A 20,122-nucleotide genomic window follows, 5' to 3' on the forward strand; every position below is an offset into this window, starting at 1 on the left:
GCTTCAATTGGCTGTTTGGGGAAATGGGCGGGGCCTCAAGTTGACCGAGCGCATTTATGATCTCTCTCGCTTTCATTGAAAGATGATATTGTGGTTGGATATATATCTGGTTATTCGTACACTACGGACATGACGGATCAGTTATATCCAGGTAGTTAACAGACCCTTGGTTTTATTATTTAACTTGTAAACACGTGATATATATATATATTTTTTTTTTAGCTTAGCTATAGCATGGCTAACTCTGATGGAGATAGTGAGATTGAGAAAGTCTAAAATGCAAACTAATTCATTATTTTCTATGGACGAGATCACCCTATTTTGATTTGTGTGATCAAGATATGTATTGGTCTATTCAATATTGTCTATAAAGTGCCTGCAGCCTGACCGGTCGCCACGTGCCTTGAGTTGTGCCGCACTGTAACAACACCATCACAGCTTCACATGTTCCGCATTTGTGGCCGAAGCGCTAGTCTGCATATGTAAACAACAACAGAGTCATTCAGACAAACTTGAGGCCATGAAATAGGTCTTTATGTAAAATTCTTTTAATTCAGTTTAGAGGGTGTCATATAGGTTTTTAAAGTATGTTGTACACTTTTATTTAAAGGAGTAGTTCACTTTAAAAGGAAAATTACCCCATGCCATCGTGCCAAAGCAGAACACTGAAGTTGAGCATTGGTAGTTAAAAAGTATATACATTTGAATTTTTTTGAAGAAAATGGCAGATTTTTTCGTTAAATTAAACCCTATTCCTCGACTGGGACCATGCAGAGCTCGTTGAAACCCTTTGAAACTGCATTGATTTGGACCTTCAACCCGTTGGTTGCCATTGAAGTCCATTATGTGGAGAAAAATCCTGGAATGTTTTCCTCAATAAAAAACGTTATTTCTTTTCGACTGAAGAAAGAAAGACATGAACATCTTGAAATTATCAGGAAATTTTCATTTTTAAAGTGAACTAATCCTTTAACTCCCGTAGCCTTGTTGAGTACAGTTATGATGGATGGATGCACTTTTTTGAGCTTCAAACTCAATGGACCCCGTCACTGCCATTATAAAACTTGGAAGCGTCAGGATATTTATTAATATAACGCTGATTGTGTTCATCAGAAAGAAGAAAGTCATATAAACCTAGGATGGCTTGAGGGTGAGTAAATCATGGGGTGATTTTCATTTTAATGTGAACTACTCCTTTAAGTACTTTACGTTGGTGAGTATTAAAAAAGGTGAATTTCCTTTTTATTTTTGAATTATGACCTTTAAATTACATTAAAGGGGCTATATGCGTTTTTCTGAAATTTAAACTCGCAACTGACACCTGTGGCCAAAAAACAGAACTGCTCTCATTTTCTGCTCGCTCTCGCAGCGGTGGTGACGTCACATCCGCAGACAGCGCGGGAAAAGACGACCCGCCAGAAAATAGGAAAAATAGGATACAGGCTTATAGGTGCACCCACTGTGAGCGGACAAGGTGTCAGTATGCTCATCAGGAGATGTTTGAGTCATAAATGGTAAAATAAAAAGGCTATTGTTACGTTTATTTTGGGGAAAAAGTTGCATATAGCCCCTTTAAACAAGGAAAGCCTTTTTTTATTAAAGAGGCCCAGCTGAGGTCAGCATTATTGGGCATAAATTCCTGACGAGATTAAGATTATTTTCTCCATTAGTAACTAGATGTTACCCAACATCAAAGCCTGTGAGTTTGATTGAAGTTCTTTCTACACTTTCTCTGAATTTTCCAGGTCTCTATGTGTGAAATATGGACCGTGAAGTGGTAGACGACTCGTTTGCTTATGGAAGCTTGGGAACTCTCAGCCGCTGGAGGAAATTCCTTTGTGGTCCACGGAATCTAACCCTCAAAGATGTGTTTACATGGTATGATCACTCTCTTGGTTTTAAAATGCTTTTAGGTTGCAGTTGTCTGCATATTGATGGTAATTCTTTTATAGTAACTGGAGAATTGAATTTACAGGCAGCTCTTCAAAACTATTGTAATGGGTCAGGCCCTGTCCATGCTGATATGTGGGACGGCAGTTACATGTCAGTATCTGGCAGATGCTGGGGTAGAGACGCCAATGCTGCAAAGCTTTCTCAATTACACCTTGCTGCTGCTCACCTATACTTTAGTCCTAGCCTTCAGGAGAGGTACGCCGCAGCACACCTTCCCTGCATGGAATCACTCACTCACTGCTTTTATCAGATGTATCAGAAGGGCAGAATAATATTTCCATGACCATGCTAATCATAGCATTGCTCCAGATTTTAAATAAATTTATTTATTTCACCCTAAAATGAAAATTGTGATTTACTCATCCTCAAGTTGTTCCAAACTGTATGAATTTCCTTCTTTTGCTAAACATAAAATATGTTTTATACCCATAGAAGAATATGGGTAAACAAACTATAAAAAGAAAAATATAATCTTTTGTGTTCATCAGAAGAGAGAAATTCATACAGATTTCGGTAAGTAAATGATGACAATTTTCATTTTGGGGTGAACTATCCCTTTAACCCTTTATGACCTACAGGGGCACCCACGCTCTCATTTGCGTGTCTCGGTTTAAGAGCCAATAGATACTGAAACCAAATGGGTAGCACAATAATTCTTTTTGCATGCAAAATCAGAGATGTTACATGTTCCGATCAAGCCTCCAACATGCTCCTGTTGCGTTGTTTTTATCCCTTTAAGTCAAGCACTAACTAAAAACAAATATAGATTTCACTAGGCGTTTTCGCTTATAACTTCATGAAACATGCACAGATCGTAGAAAATTACAGCATTATTTACAGCAGATTCTTACGATTAAAATGCATTGCATTGATCACGAGATATTCCTCATGGAGGAACAATTTTAGAAATGCCCATTAGGGGGCGTTAAGGGTTAAACAAAAAGGCTACCTTGGTTCCAAATGCTGTAACTTTTCATTACTTTATGCTATCACCACAAATTGTGTATTGATTAATGATCAATAGTTTTCCTCCTACCTTATTTCCTTCCTGAGTAATTGCGTGTCAAATAAGAAAAAAAAGTATACATTTTAATAAAAGTTTTATATATGTTTTTGTCTTGTCAGCAGTTTCTCAGCACAGAAATGTCCAAATTTAATTAATATTTTCTAAACGATGCCTACCTTTTGGCTCTCCTTGCTATAGTTTTGGAGTTATGAGTCTTTACTTTTGTGTATGTCACTCAGAAAAGAAGAAAAACTCTAAAAATGCCTTCAGGTCTTAAAGGGTTGTGGCTTAATGCTGTCTTCACGTGCTATCGGAATGATCGTAAATACGAGTTTCCTAGTTAAAAATTGGACATGAATGCTCTCTCAAGTCGTATTTACCACTAGGAAGCTTGGGGATAATTTTGATACCCAAGTTCCCGTGTTGGGCGGGCCATGAACTTTAAACATGGCGGAGGGGAGACCGATTGCTGCTGTGACTTTATTTACTTCTTTCTTTTTTTTTTTTTCAGAACAGCTACATCACCTTGTCTTGTCATTTAAAGTAGTGCATGTTTACATACAGTATATGAATAATCATTTAATAGCAAAAATTGCCTGTATTTGACCTAAATTCCAGATTTGTCAGCAAGCTGACTGACTAGATAGAGTAGAGGATATTTAACTGGTTGTCATTGAATGGGACGCTAAATTTCATTTTGGCTATAATAAGATTTTCCCAATAAATGGGCAAGAACAAACCTGGCGTCCTCCTTGACACCTGTTCTTTCCAACAAAAAAGCACGTAAATACTACAAGTTCATAATCAAAACTTCAGTGGAAAGTAGGACGTTTCTGATAGCAAGTCTTTAAAATATCATGCGAGTCTCCTTAACATGCAAAATTAAAATGTACTACTCAACAAAAAAAAAAAACTCCAGTTTTCCTCCAGCAATGCAATTTAGTACAGAAGATATGCTGTATATATTTTTCACAGCAAAGAATAATATATATATATTTTTTCATAATTTAGGTGAAAGTAATATCATTCAAATTCTAAAAACAAAGTGGTGGAAGTATTTTCTGATGGCTCTCACGGATGTGGAAGCTAACTACACTGTTGTGAAGGCGTACCAATTCACTACGCTTACAAGTATACAGGTAAGACTTTTTTTTTTTTTTTTGGTCAATTCTTTTTTTGTAGCGTTTGTGTCTTATATATTATATTATAATTGTAATATAATAACTGTTATGTGTTGTAGCTGCTGGACTGTTTTGTGATCCCGGTTCTGATGGTGCTCTCGTGGATCTTCTTGAAGACTCGCTACAGACCATTGCATTTTGTAGCTGTGGTCGTGTGCATGTTTGGGGTCGGGGCAATGGTAGGAGCGGATCTGTTGGCGGGAAGAGACCAAGGCTCAAGTGAGTACGGTATTTTATACTGGGGGGCGGGGGGGGGGGGGGGGGGGGGGCTTCTTCATCTTGATGAAGAAGATGCATAAAGAATTTATCATCGACTGTTGTTTGAAATCTTACACAAAAACAGCTGATCTCTGTGTCTCTTTCCTGTGCTTTTCTGTGTTATTGTCACTACAGGTAGTCATGTGTTGTTGGGGGATGGACTAGTGCTGGTCAGTGCTGCTCTTTATGCAGTGTCTAACGTCTGTCAGGAATACACGGTGAAAAACCTGAGCAGGGTGGAGTTCTTGGGCATGATAGGGTTCTTTGGCACCCTCATCAGTGGTGTGCAGATGTAAGTTTTATTTCCACCACCTCATTTTAAAAGTATAAACCGGTTCCAAGTGAAATGCACACATCATGACATAAGGCCTGGCTTTTGACAAAGAGAAGCTATATATGTAAGCTACTGTGCAAGTTTGGGGTCTGTTACAAAAGATTATTTCAAATAAATGCTGTTCTTAAAATGACCCTATTACACTATTTTAAAGGTTCCTAATTTTGTTTTGGAGGTCTCCTAGAATAGGTTTACATGCAACCAAAACTAATCATAATAGCAATAATATACATTGCATATCACATCATTTCTCAGAGTCTGAAAACGATTCATTCAAAGATTCGGTCTCTCTAAATCCCTTCTTTCACGAGAGCCAACTCTGCTCTGATTGGCCATATGTCTGTTGTAATTGGCTCACAGCATGGGGCAGAAACTGAACAGCTATTACCATATTGGAATTTCAACTCCAGAGGCTTATGATATGAATGATGTAGTCGGTTTTTCTGTATCAATTCAAGCGTGCGTCCTTACACTTGGATTTGCAGCACTGAAAATTGTGTCTTCTCGACATGTCGATGCCGCGAACCAAACTCTTCCAGTCTCAGCTACAACTACAGGCAGCCAATGAAGACCATAGGCTGGCATTATGTAAATTTGTTACATTGTTACGTAGGTTTGTAATATGAAGTGAGACTTGAATTGCAGACGACTTTCAGCAGTTCAGAATCGATAGCTTTTTAACTTTATTTGCTATGCACTTTGACCTTTAAAACTTTGCAGACCTTTTACATTCACATTTTACATAACGGCTATATTACACACTGTATTAAAGGTAAATATTTGATGTTTTTTCCCATAGGCTTTTGGATTATTGCTAAAAACAAGCTCTGTGATCAACAAAAGTTTATGATACTTACACATTTTCTACATCAATCTAATTATCACAGATGATCACAAGTTTAATGAATTCTGAAGCCTATATGCAGTCGCCAGAGGTAAAAAGCTAAAGGTAGGCTATAAACGAACTATACCACGGTCCCACGATTCACAAATACAACGTCACCACCACTAAGCTTCCGATAACTCTTTCAGTTTTTATCTAAAAACAAAATTTTCCCAGAAGGTTTGAGTTAGAATAGTTTATAAGAGCACAATTCTAAGCATAATGAGGCTGTAAAAGCGGACTGAGCTCAGCATGACTGACTGCCTCTGTAGTCCAATTTAGCCACTTAGTTGTTAGCAACTGACTTTTTCAAGATGTGTAACCGTTTAAAAAAACACGAGTAATACTGATGTATTTCCTATCGTAAAATAAAACGGCAAAGTTTCTTGAACCTCATTTCAACCATTTAAACAAAACCCCATTGACTTCGGAATTATGGAACCAGAAATACTAAAATGTTAACTCGCTTCCGCGCTTTGGCCTACAAAGTGATGTCATACCTGCACCACTCTATTGCAGTTTCTCTCATTCAAGTCCACCGTCTTTATATGTCTATAGTCTTTGATCATGTGACACTGAAGAATGGAGTAATGATGCTGAAAATTCAGCTATGCACCACAGGAATAAATGACATTTTAGAATATTAAAATAAACTGTTTTAAATTGTAATGTCGTTTTTTTTTTTTTTGACTGACCCCAAACTTTTAAACATTATTATAAATGTAAGTCATTAGCCCTAGTTCTTTTTGGGTGAACTATCCTTTTTTATTATTTTAAAGGGCTATACTTGAATCCAAAGCTATACCTGTCATCAGCTGGAACTGGAGAATTTGTGAGTAACTAAGTGTAAAATGCTACCTTTTCATTGACATTGGCTTGAAGATAATATTATCTAGTCGTCATTGGAATCCATCATCAGATAACTAAATGATTGCATTTGTATTCTGTAGGCCTGCTGTTTGTTGCGTATACTCTGTGTATGTATGGGCTGTACAGTTTTATGCCTGTCGTGGTGAAGATGACCAGTGCCACTGCTGTAAACCTCTCACTGCTGACTGCCGACCTCTTCAGCCTCTTCTGCGGCCTGTTCCTCTTTCACTACAAGGTGAGTAAAAAATACATTTCCAGAAAATCAATAAAAGTGCCAGGACACAATGTTTAAAACCTTTTCCAATACCTTCATCTCATGCTAAAATGAAAATCGGTAAGGGGTGTTGATGTGTTTGCACCGATTCTTGATATTTCTGTGGATACTTGATTTATGTATTAAATCGTTTATTTAAATATTTTTTTTATTGGCTTGATCACATTGATATTTTAGTTTTAAAGCACTTTCTGTCTTCACAGTTCACCGGCCTGTATATTGTGTCTTTTGTGGTGATCACACTTGGTTTCATTATGTTCAACGTTGTACCAACCTACACTGGCGATCAGCTGAATGCCACTAATGACGGAGCGTACCATCTTGCTTCATCTGCGGATGTCCATCAAGACGGAGACGTAGATCGGCTGCACAAGGAAGGACATGATCTGGATAGGATAGGGTCCAATCACCAAGCGCATTGCAATGGGCTCTATTCCCTGACATAAAGCTTTACAATGTACAGTAATGGATTTCACAGATTGTCTTTAGAAGAGTCTGTCAATTTTGCCAAAGGTGGTGTTTAATTCGTTTTTTTTATGGATTTTAAATCCACTTCAGTGTGCCTTCAGTCTGTATTTTTATATACACCAATTTGCGTATAAATGTTATTTAAATCTGCTGAGATCGAAGTTCAGTGCATTCAAACGAGAAAAAAAATAATGTAATGAGCTGTACAGTACTACCTTAGACCACTAGAAGTGCTAACATCTCAATGAGATGCTGTTAATAGTATTATTTTTTTTCTTTTTAACTTGAGTTACAAAATTATAAAAAGTTATGAAAAGTTTTAATGTATGTTTTGTTTCTGTATCCACATTTGGAGATATTATTTATGACCATTAAAGTGTTTTTATGTCTCATAGTTAATCCGTAATTGTGGTGTTTGTCAAATGGCTTTACATTATAAAGTTTTTGGCCTATAAAACAGATGTTTTCAGACTCCTGGTCCATTCACCCAGACTTTCAGCCAACCCAGCAACTGCGTAGGAAGTTATTAACCTAATAGTTCTAAATTGTATGAATATAAAAAATGGGTAACATTTCACAATAAGGTCCCATTAGTGTGAGAAAGTTCAAGTTTACAGAGGTTTCGTGTCAGTACCACAACATAAAGTTAGACTACATATAATGTTGAATATAATGTATAATAATGCAATGGGGGAATATTTGTGGGTCCTCCTGATAATGCCAAATGTCATGTATGTTACCAGCAAGAGTGGCCTACATTATTTTAAATATATCTAGTGACAGTGCAAGCATATTCGTAATAATGTTTTTTCGAAAGTTCAAGTTTACAGAGGTTTCGTGTCAGTACCACAACATAAAGTTAGACTACATATAATGTTGAATATAATGTCAATGGGGGAATATTTGTGGGTCCTCCTGATAATGCCAAATGTCTTGTATGTTACCAGCAAGAGTGGCCTACATTATTTTAAATATATCTAGTGACAGTGCAAGCATATTCGTTATAATGTTTTTTCAGCTTCAGAATCATGAATATGTTTACTCTAGTGTCACCAGCGTGTCCTGTGCATTGGTTACCAGCACCAAGCATATTCATTCCCACCCCCAATGTAATACGAAATTTAGCACTAATAAATAGTCAATTTGTTGTTAACCTATTACCATATGTCCCAGAGTATTGCTATAATGTATCGAGTTCAGTAGCGTACGATATGTATCGAATCGAATCCTACTTTAGTTTAGACTTATTTTTCATTGTTATTTTTTCCAAAAAAGTCGAGGTTTGTAGACTATAAGTTTTCAACTTTTCTTGTCTCTGTTGTCTGAATATTTGAAGCACCCCTATATGAATATTTTTGGTACGATATTATTGATATTTCTACTGGAATTATGACAAAGCTGCTTGTTTATAAACTTATAAATTATATTGATATATTAAAATAATTTTATGATTCCAGAAGTTTCAATAAATGTTTGTTAGAATAAAATGTTAATTTAGAGTTAGATTGTTAATGTATCAATAATCATTTAAGTACTATAGCCTATAGGTCCTAAGCCCCAAGGGAGGCTAGAAGAGAACAATATTCCAATCTAAATGATGGGAATCCAGTTATCTATATACCTAACCTAGGCCTATGTATAATCTATACATTGGACTTGTCTTTCTGTAAACGACTTTTGTAATGTAGGCTACCTCAGCACGAGCACAGGCAGTGGTTCGAGTGACAGGTCTGTTGGGGTCTTTCCGCCGCCGTGCGGCACAGCAGCGCTGCATTGCGATGCTCTGAAGCGCCCGCCCTCCCTCATTCACATGCTCATCATGGAGGAATAACAGGTACCTGCCTTACAGAGAGAGGAGGACAGGCATATTCCCATTCCCAGCGACATCTTGAAACGTATGTTCCTGTCATTTATTTATCTTTTATCAAATACTCAGATGTATTGTTTGATACGCAGTTTTCACACCTTCATGTGTGGTGTAGAATAGAGAACAGAGCAGTATAACTCCTAATGCTAAACAAGATGTAGTCTCGACGGTTAATGAGTCAGATTGGTATTATATAACCTGTGGTATTTGACTTTATTATAAACGACTCATGTATGATGAAATAACGCATAATACATTAAATATATGAAAGTGGAGATTGTACGTTGGTTGTAGGAGCAGTTGCCCACGGCAACGTCTTAATCCGCCTAACGCCACACTGACGACCTTAAGACATTATCACTATTTGTATCCACGGCTGTTTAATACAATACAACAGTTAACGAAAGATACATTGCAGTTTTTATTATGAATTGTGTTTCGTGCAGGCGGTCAGACCATCTGCGAGTGTGAGTTGCACAGTTGTAGCAAAGCAGACAATCACAATGAAGCATTTTCTAAGGTAAGTAGGCTACGTCTTATTGTTTAGTGACATGCATTTTAGCTTATTATTATTATTATTATTAGAAGCTGAAATGTCATTGCTTTCATTTTCCATAAAATAAATAAATAAATAAAAATCACCGGTAGGTTTCATAATGCATTGTTGAATGGCCCAATTATGTCATTGATGTGGAAACAGAAATGAAATAATTATTAAGTATTGTAATCAGGTAGGCTAATAATAATAATACAATATTGCATGCACTATTGCTCATGGCCCAATTATGTCATAGATGTGGAAACAAATAAATATTAGGTGATCAATTATCTTATATAGTATTATATACAAGCTATAATATATCATAGATATCAAATATACCCCCCCCCCCCAATTTACTCAAAGGCCTTTTGAGCCTATTTTTGTCAGCAATAGCTCTTAAAATGTAAGCAACTGATAAATACCTTTTAATTAACAATCCCTTGTTGAGTTGTCCCCTGACTTTCAGTTTTAAGTGCTTTCTTATCAGCCTCTTCTCTTAATTATATTGTTTACAATAAATTATGTTGAAATGCACTAAACCTAGAAGGAAGTTGCTCCCAGTGAACCAGTATAGTTTTGTATTTGGCCTAAACCTTTAGAGGTAGAGACCAGACAACAGCCTATTATTAAAGTACTGGAAAAGGCAATGATCTTCAAGACACGTCACTCCTGAACAACAGTTTTCACAATAACACCTTTTTTACAAAACGCAGGTTTGACCTCAAATTCATTGCATGCCGATGGGGAGGCAGGTCTATCCTGTGAGCAGTAACTCTCAGCAACCGGACTCAAACAGGTTTATTCCTAGTCCAGTGTGTTTCCTGTAGTAGAACGCAGTTAGATTAGTATATAATGGATGGATGGATGGATGGGTGGATGGATTCAACCATGCATTGATTTAAAAACAGATGCATACAGTAGTTAGACATGTCATGAATACATACTGCTTAATACATGCAGGACACGAAACCTGCTTAAAGAATTATACTTTCACAATTATGTTTCACTTTCATCACACACATCTTTGCAGAACTGTGACCCATTTCATCATCATGGCCCACTTATCTCTGTGTCTCAAAACACAGATATGCTTTTCAATACAGGGATTTCAATACTAGCTTTTGTAGACCAGAGACAAATAATGCATTTCTCTTTGAACAGCAGTGTTCATGGGAAGCACACATCTGATGGTTATGCAGTTCAGGGTTATTGTACTCAAATATAATGAGCTTTCAAAGTACCCCAGTGGGTACGCTTTATTCTGGGACAGAATACACAGGTGTATTAGGCCTATCAGTATTGGACTTGTGTCAGTTTAGTCAGGCCTCTTTATTTCTTTGAATCTTCTAGGGTACTGACCCAGTTGCTGGTGTTCCTTTACTGTAAGTGTTTGTGGCGGGGCCTGAAGTTTGTCATCAGGAAGGTGACCGGACGATGTGAACTTCAACGCATCTGTTACAATAACAAACCTGGTGCTCGAAGGACGCTCAAGATCGGTAAATACTATCAGTACTAAATACTATTTAGTGGTACATCTACAGTAAAATACACTATATCATTCTGTATTGGCACATTTTTGATGTTAGTTTCCTTTAATTTCACAGAATCCTCACTCAAATGTTCTAAACATGAGGTGAGTCATGAGGTTGTTGGTTTATGAAAACAAATATTTTTTACACATTGATTGTATCTATTTTACTGTAACAATTATTGATTATGAAATGGTCTGTATTTTGAAATGTATGTAATATAATATTATTTAAATATAATTAAACTAGCAATATTTTAATATACTAATAGCTTTTATTTTTAGGATATATTTTCATTTTAAATTAAGTTTGTCATTTTGTTTTGTGCTTTTGTCCTTTTTGTTAGTTTTTTAATTTTCTGTTTAGCTTGAAATTATGTTTATATCATTTTTAGTTTTAATAATTTTAGTACTTCAAAATTTCAAATTTTCATTTAAGTTTTTGATCTATTATTTATATTTATTTCAGCTTTATTTCAATTAATATTTCAATTAATTGAAATATTTCAACAAATTTCAATATTACTATTAGTTTAGTTAACAATATCAACACTGATTATAAGCTGATTTAAGGCCCGTCTCAAAAAAGGCTACATTTTTGACATATTATGGCATTTTTTTTGTATATTAGCTAATAACTGAATAATCTTTCTTTCAATTACTCTACCTCCATAGCTTTTGCAGTCTGCCATCAGCGTTCACCCAGATTCTGTAGAGAAAACGATTGATGATATTATGTCCCTGAAAAAGATCAACCTCGACACTAATCCACAGTAAGGACCTTGTCATTTGCTGATACAGTGTATTCATCTACAAATACCTCACTTTTTCAACACATATGCTGTATTTCTTGTCTTCTTCCAGGCTTGGCATCTCACTCCAGGCTTGCCTTCTCCAGATTGCGGGTTACCGAAACCTAGTAGTGGAGGTGGAGAAGCTGCGAAGAGAGCCGTATGACTGTGAAAACCCAACACATGAGGAGATGCTCATGAAGGTATTAATGGTTGCCAGTCTTTTTTAATGACTGAGAAATATGTTATAGACTATTATAATTAAGAACTTCAGTAGTTAAAAATGTAACATATATAATGTAATAGTCTGTAATAGTGAAACCTTTCTCAAATATCTTGTTTTTTTCACCAGCTGTGGAAGGAACTCCGTCCTGATTCTCCTCTCTCTGGACGCATCTCAAAGCAATGGTGTGAGATTGGTTTCCAAGGAAACGACCCCAAGACTGATTTCCGGGGCATGGGTCTCCTGGGCTTGCACAACCTACTGTGAGTAGCCTAGGAGAATCTGCTGAAGTGAAATCAGTACAAAAACATTAGATCTTTATATTACTTTAAACAAATACCAGACATTAACTCTGTTCCAAAACATAGTGAGCCTTGCTGTCTACTAAATAAAGGCAGCTATACCTTTTAAAGCAGATATCCTAACCATTATGGAGCCTAATAAAAGACCAATTTAGAATGCTCTACATAGGCATGCACAAATAAAATAGCAATAGATTTTGCCGTTAGCATGTTGCTAAGCTGACAACACCATACTTTAATAAACATTAAATACATAACATACATTGAGTATAATACGTTTTTGAATGACACTGAACTAGTTTTTATTAGCTAGCAAATTTTGACGTTAGCATGTTGCTAAGCTAACATCACCATACTTTAATAAACATTAAATACATAACAAATATTGAGTAAAATAAGTTTTTGAATGACACTGAACAAGTTTTTATCAGCTAGCAAATTTTGACGTTAGCATGTTGCTAAGCGAACATCACCATACTCTAATAAAATACATAACATACATTGAGTAAAATAAGTTTTTGAATGACACGTGAACTAGTTTTTATCTATACATTTTGACATTAGCATGTTGCTAAGCTAACAACAATACTTTAATAAGCATTAAATACATAACATACATGAGTAAAATAAGATTTTGAATGACACTTGTAGTTTTTATCAGCTAGCAATACATTTTGATGTTAGCATGTTGCTAAGCTAACAACAATACTTTAAGCATTAAATACATTACATACATGAGTAAAATAAGATTTTGAATGACACTTAAGTAGTTTTTATCAGCTAGCTATACATTTTGACGTTTGCATGTTGCTAAGCTAACAACAATACTTTAAGCATTAAATACATTACATACATGAGTAAAATAAGATTTTGAATGACACTTAAGTAGTTTTTATCAGCTAGCTATACATTTTGACGTTTGCATGTTGCTAAGCTCACAACAATACTTTAATAAGCATTAAATACATTACATACATTAGTAAAATAAGATTTTGAATGACACTTAAGTAGTTTTTATCAGCTAGCTATACATTTTGACGTTTGCATGTTGCTAAGCTAACAACAATACTTTAATAAGCATTAAATACATTACATAAATGAGTAAAATAAGATTTTTTTTTTAATGACACTTAAGTCATTTTTATAAGCTAGCTAACAAGTTGAACAAAATCATAATCTAATCAATAAACACTACACTAAAGTAGTAAAGTAGAACTACACTAAACTACTTTTTTCTCATTACTTTGTATTATAGAATTAAATAAATTCATATTATAAACAGAGTAGCCTATTTCATTTACCATCTTAGATTTGTTTTCCACTGAGCTTGTTGCACTGACTTAGCATTTGTTCAAAACAAAGTATCTTAGGGGGTATCTTAGTATATTAAGTTGCCTAGCTTTTGGAACTCTATATAGTTATCTCACTAGGTTTTTGAACAGAACAATTCAATGGCTAATTTTCTCTCGTTTATTTGCAGATATTTTGCAGAGCACGATAAAGCCACCGCTCTCCAAGTTCTCCATGACTCCTTGCAGCCCAAACACAGGTCAGATCTTTCAGATAGTCCTCTTGGGTGGTTCCTATGTATACTTTACTGTATATACTCAGTTATGGTACATTTTTATATCCAAAACCCCCCCTAAATATGATTGATGAGCTTTAAGACATATTTAAGCTTTAAACACATAAGCAAACACAGCATCAGGATCTCAACCACAGGATGTCAGTTAGGGTGTAGTTCCCCAGAAGCCTCTTATCAGTGTATTGCTTTTTACTGTGTGTGCATACCGTGTTTATGTTAATAGGTGATTTTTTTCATGCCGTGTAATTGATCAAACCTTCAGCATGCTCCGTCACCATCATGCACATCATGCACCCACACATTCTTTTTTTTTTGTTCCTGCTTCTTTTTTTATTCCCTTCACTGTCATGCACAGGAACCCTTCCAAAGAGGAAGCCAGGTACTCCATTTTTTCTCTCTAAGTAAGAAATTCATTTGATAATTTTGCCTCGATCTAATGGCTGTATTTTGTTGTTGTTTTAATCTTGAAACGCCAAACCTCACCTCACTCTAAACACAAGGCATTATGCTCCATTGTAACGTTGGTTAGTAGCTGTGAATGCTTTCTCTTTTCTCCAGTCTCACATGTGTAATTGTCGTTGTTGACGTATTTGACTGCATTATATTAGCCTTTTAAGGACTACTTGCACAGGATTGAGTGGACGCTAACATTTTGGTTCTTCACACAGCAAGATGAGTAAAGCTGAGTGGGACAAGAAAAAATTTGACAAAGCGATTGGGTGAGTTCAGAATATTGCAGACTTTCACACACAGCCAAATTTAGTGACCAGAACAGAAACTTTGTGCTTTTTGTTTTCACTTGGGCCAGTAAGCAACCAAATCACTGTTGCAACCTCACAGCAACGTCCTAAAAGCTCTCTGAACACCTTTGCAACCACAAAGGAACACCCTGGAAAGCATCCACAACAGTGTAGCAACATGGTGGACACTTTTGTCTAGGCAGGCAAGCACCGCTCTTAAAGGGATAGTTCACCCAATAATTTACTCACCTTCAAGCCATCCTAGGTGTATATGACATTCTTCTTTCAGACGAATACAATCAGAGTTATCCAAGCGTTATAATGGCAGTGAATGGCAGCCCAAAATTTGAAGCCCAAAAAAGTGCATCCATCCATTATAAAAGTAATCCATACGGCTTCAGGGGGTTAATAAAGGCCTTCTGAAGTGAATCGATAGGTCTGTGTAAGAAAAATATCCATATTTAAAAAACTTTATAAAGTAAAATATCTAGCTTCCACCAGACCGCCTTCCGTATTCAACTTGCACAGAAAGTGTAACGCCTCTCGCAGTTTAAAATGCTTAAGCTACGTCCGACACCATCGTCGCGTCAGTTATGTGTTTTTTTTTCCGTAAGTTGAATACAAAAGGCGGTATGTCGGAAGCTAGATATTTTACTTCATAACGTGTTAAATATGGATATTTTTTTTACACAAACCCATCGATTCACTTCAGACTGCCTTTATTAACCCCCCAAATGGATTACTTTTATAATAGATGGATGCACTTTTTTGGGGGTCATATTTTGGGCTGCCATTCACTGCCATTATAATGCTTGGATTAGCCAGGATAATTTTTAATATCTCTGATTGTATAAACTCTGATTGTATTTGTCTGAAAGAAGAGGGTGAGTAAATCATGGGCTAATTTTCATTTTGGTGTGAACGCCCTTTACAGAAAATAATAAAATATTTAATTTAACAGTGGTGCTTTAAATTAAAATAAAATATAACATTTATTTCATGAAACGATTAATAAAATAAAATAAAGTATTTTAGTTATTTTATTATCACTACATTGTAGAGTGGTATTGCCTAACACGGAGAGCAGTTCTTAAATCTGCGAATGTTAAAAATAATTCTGCTATGTGTGCAGTAGCTATTAGTAGTTGAGTCCCTGAACCCTGCTTCTGTGGCAGCGCTGATGCTTTGTGTGAGGATTTGTCATGAGCTTTCATGATGCATTAGCTCTGATGTGTAGCATGGAGCCTGTTAAATCGCTGTGCAGATGACATGTGCACACAGAAACAGATGTAATCACACAGACGAACACTGGCAGTGTCTTAACATTTTATAATGTGTATTTACACCAAACAAGGATTTCTTTTACATTGTGTTTTGTGCTGACCCAAATCTTTTGTGGCGCAGATACTCCTTTGCCATAGTTGGCATTAACATCACAGACCTGGCATATTCCCTGCTGGTGAGCGGGGCTCTGAAGACTCATCTATACAATGTGGCACCAGAGATGCCAAGTCTAGTGCACTTCCAACAGACCTTCTGTGAGTGTTATCATAATGTTGCCATTGTTCTTGTATACAGTGGCAATAACAAGTATGTGAACCACTTGCAGAATCTGTGAAAATGTGAATAATTTTAACTAAATAAAAGAGATCATACAAAATGCATGTTATTTTTATTTAGTACTGTCCAGAATAAGATGTTTTACATATATATATATATTTTTTTTACATATAGTCCACAAGACAAAAAAATATCTGAATTTATTAAAATAACCCCGTTCAACAGTTTATGAACCATTCATTCTCATTACTGTGTGTGGTTCCCTGGATGATTCACGGCTGTTTTTTTGTTTTGTGATGGTTGCTCTTGAGTCTCTTGTTTGTCTTGAGCAGTTAAACTGCCCGATGTTCTTCAGAAAAATCCTCCAGGTCCTGCACATTCTTCAGTTTTCCAGCATCTTTTGCATATTTGAACCCTCTCCAGCAGGGACTGTATGATTTTGAGATCCATCTTTTCACACTGAGGATGATTGAGGGACTCAAACACAACTACTAAAAAAGGTTCAAACATTTACAGATGCTTCAGAAGGAAACACGATGCATTAAGAGCCAGGGGGTGAAAACTTATTGAATTTGAAGATCAAGGTAAATTGTACTCAATTTGTCTTCTCGGAAACATGCAAGTATCTTCTGTTGCTTCTGAAGGGCAGTACTAAATGAAAAAATAAATAAAGATATTTAAACAAAATAAGAAACATTTGGACATCTTAATCCTGCTCGAAAGTTTTCACCCCCCAGCTCTTTATGCATCGTGTTTCCTGCTGGAGAATCAGTGATTGTTTCAACCTTTTTTAGTGAGTTCCTCAATCGTTCTCAGTGTGAAAAGATGGATCTCAAAATCATACAGTTCCTGCTGGAGAGGGTTCACATATGCAAAAGATGCTGGAAAACTGAAGAATGTGCAGGACCTGGAGGATTTTTCTGAAGAACATTGGGCCGTTTAAAGGGATGGTTCACCCAAAAATGAAAATTCTGTCATCATTTACTCACCCTCAAGTTGTTCCAAACCTGTATTTGTTTCTTTGTTCTGCTGAACACAAAATAAGATATTTTGAATAATGTTTGTAAAAAAGCAGATAGAGCAACCATAGACTACCATAGTATTTTTTTCCCCTACTATGGTAGTCAATGGTTGCTTTATCTGCTTGGTTACAAACATTCTTCAAAATATCTTCTTTTGTGTTCACCAGAACAAAGAAACAAATACAGATTTGGAACAACTTGAGGGAGAGTAAATGATGACAGAATTTAAATTTTTGGGGGAACTATCCCTTTAACTGCTCAAGACAAACAAGAGATTCATGAACAACCATCCCAAAACACACATCCAGGGAACGACACACAGTATTGAGAATCAAGGGTTCAACTTTTGAACGGGGTTATTTTAATAAATTCAGCAATTTTTTTTGTCTTGTGGACTACATATAAAAAAAAATATGTAAAATATTTTATTCAGGACAGTACTAAATAAAAAAATGTGTGTGTGTGTATATATATATAACATTTCTTGTTTTTCTTAGGTTATCTGATGCAGGAGTTCCACAAGTTCTGGACTGAGGAAGATCCGTGTGACATCATGGAGTTCAATCGCGTGCGCACCAAGTTTTACAAGCATGTCCTGAAGCAGCTGAAGAACCCTGACATGGCACTGTGTCCTCATTTCACGGCCTCTGACCTTCACCTGGTCAACCTGTAGCTTCTCATTCATCTCAACTCTTCTCATCCTTCTCAAGCCCATGTCTCATTACTGCCAACTGCTTAGCCGGTCTATTTTTCACACATTCTCTCACCGATGTCTCCTCCAGCCCATCTGACCAGAAGCAACCGAAGATCACCAGCACTGCTGAAGACCATGTTGATTGTACGTGCGCATGGCAACAGTGCACCTCATTACAGCTTTCACAACGATTGTTATATATACAGCTACTGTATGCTGAAGTCTTAATCAGCATCTGAATGTGGATCGGAGGGAGATCTCTCCCGATTGGACAGGGCTCCCTATCCACCAGTAGGTAGAGCTGTTGGTACATATTAGATAAGACAGTGAGCTTCAGGCATGCGAGAGTTTCTTCCCACATCCACCGCAGAAGGCTGCACTGATACCAGGCACACTTAGAAACAGGTGGCCCTTGTTTGTATACAGTATCATATACTTTTTGAGCTGTTTTATGAAGGATAACCTTTCTTTAATTATTGTGAGTCTGTTAAAGGAATATTCAAGGTTTAGTACAAATTCAGCTCAAACAACAGCACTTGTGGTATAATGTTGATTACCAAAAAAAAATATTTGGTTTACAGTGAGGCACTAACAATGGAAGTGAATGGGGCCAATTTGTAAAATAAAGAATATAGCCTACATGTTAACATGATTTTAGTGTGAAAAAAATTCTTAACCTTTTCTGCGTAAAGCTATGTGTTAACATGACAACCCTAAAACGACTGTGAATACAATGATTTAAACAGCTTGACAACTCAGAAAATACGTTTTAACAGAAGAATAGATGTTGAACATTATTTTTGTGGTAATCAACAGATGCTGCCAAGCCTAACTTGCATTGAACCCGGAGTAGCCCATTAAACTGAAATGATTTCTGCTTGCTGCATTCACAGATAATCATAAGTTCATAACCATTACCATCACCGTCACATTCTGAATTCTACTATCAAATACTTACATAGCCTACTATATGTTGCCAAGAAATCAGAGCTTAAAATCAAATATTTACTTGCCAAATATGGTAGGATAATGTGTGTTTTGTGAATGTTTTCATGCAGAGCACATGATTGTTTTACAAATGTATTAGTGTTGATGTAAAAAATATGGAATGTTCCATTTTTCTGTTCTAGCACCAAAGCAATAAGTGACGTTTAGAACAGTTAGTAGAACAGTCTTGTTTTCTTTTGCACAAGTGGTGCCTCTATTGTGTTACCAAGACACTAATTATAATAATTAATGTACAATCCTAAAGTTTAGCCCTAAGTGTGAGTATTTCAGGCTTTTTGTTTTTGTTTTTTGGCCTCTTCAGCATTTCTTTAACTTTTACAGTTGTGTCACATCACAAATGCATGTTGCTTTTTTGTTTATGTTTGTCCATTAACCCTTAAACACGATGGACGTTCACAGGGTTTGCATGATGGTTTAGTTTTTGCTTGCAAAATAATTGTGTTATCAGAATGTCACTTAATTTTAGTGTCGTTAATCGGTGCAATGAATGTCCATGCTACTGGCAGTGTTAAGCAGCTTCTTTTTAATAGCTATTGGTTGAATTGTGTTTCCACATGATTTTTAATGTGTAAAAATTGTCATATATTTCCCATTGCAGCACTTTTACAGATAAAGCACTTGCTGTACATAAAGCCTTAGAGGTGAAATCCATTGAAACATTATTAAAGATCTTCATTATGCATGGCTGAATATTTATGTATCTGTTCAGTTTTTGTGTTTTCTTTCACAAGCATAACACTCTTAAACCTTAAACCCTAAAATAAAACAAAATTGGTTCCTGCAGAAGCTCAAACGTGCTGCGTGACATGAGAATGAACCTCATAGGTTCTTGCTGAAGCTCAAACGTGCTGCGTGACATGAGAATGAACCTCATAGGTTCTTGCTGAAGCTCAAACGTGCTGCGTGACATGAGAATGAACCTCATAGGTTCTTGCTGAAGCTCAAACGTGCTGCGTAACATGAGAATGAACCTCATAGGTTCTTGCTGAAGCTCAAACGTGCTGCGTGACATGAGAATGAACCTCATAGGTTCT

The 20,122-nt window shown here is 36.2% G+C and overlaps 2 protein-coding genes across 6 annotated transcripts; both read left to right on the top strand.

The window, feature by feature from the left end:
* The first annotated feature begins 19 nt into the window (after positions 1 to 19).
* On the top strand, positions 20 to 7,680 carry slc35f2 (solute carrier family 35 member F2). Its single transcript, XM_079835874.1, has 9 exons — positions 20 to 151; positions 1,746 to 1,878; positions 1,976 to 2,148; positions 3,971 to 4,098; positions 4,200 to 4,359; positions 4,534 to 4,690; positions 6,395 to 6,447; positions 6,566 to 6,720; positions 6,963 to 7,680. The coding sequence occupies exons 2-9, from the start codon at positions 1,763 to 1,765 to the stop codon at positions 7,203 to 7,205; spliced, it is 1,185 nt and encodes a 394-aa protein (XP_079692000.1). The 5' UTR covers positions 20 to 151; positions 1,746 to 1,762; the 3' UTR covers positions 7,206 to 7,680.
* A 1,235-nt stretch (positions 7,681 to 8,915) lies between these two features.
* Positions 8,916 to 19,776, top strand: elmod1 (ELMO/CED-12 domain containing 1). Of its 5 annotated transcripts, XM_079834730.1 has the most exons (13): positions 9,032 to 9,122; positions 9,541 to 9,614; positions 10,349 to 10,431; positions 10,986 to 11,131; positions 11,240 to 11,268; positions 11,839 to 11,936; positions 12,028 to 12,157; positions 12,307 to 12,440; positions 13,960 to 14,028; positions 14,420 to 14,443; positions 14,733 to 14,783; positions 16,209 to 16,342; positions 17,884 to 19,776. In XM_079834730.1, the coding sequence occupies exons 3-13, from the start codon at positions 10,370 to 10,372 to the stop codon at positions 18,057 to 18,059; spliced, it is 1,053 nt and encodes a 350-aa protein (XP_079690856.1). In that variant the 5' UTR covers positions 9,032 to 9,122; positions 9,541 to 9,614; positions 10,349 to 10,369; the 3' UTR covers positions 18,060 to 19,776. The 5 variants fall into 5 exon arrangements, with proteins under 5 accessions (XP_079690860.1, XP_079690856.1, XP_079690857.1 ...); XM_079834731.1 differs by lacking the exon at positions 14,420 to 14,443; XM_079834732.1 differs by lacking the exon at positions 10,349 to 10,431.
* The last annotated feature ends 346 nt before the right edge of the window (positions 19,777 to 20,122 follow it).

Source organism: Gobio gobio (genome assembly GCF_949357685.1).
Source record: "Gobio gobio genome assembly, chromosome: 14".
NCBI lineage: Eukaryota > Metazoa > Chordata > Actinopteri > Cypriniformes > Gobionidae > Gobio > Gobio gobio.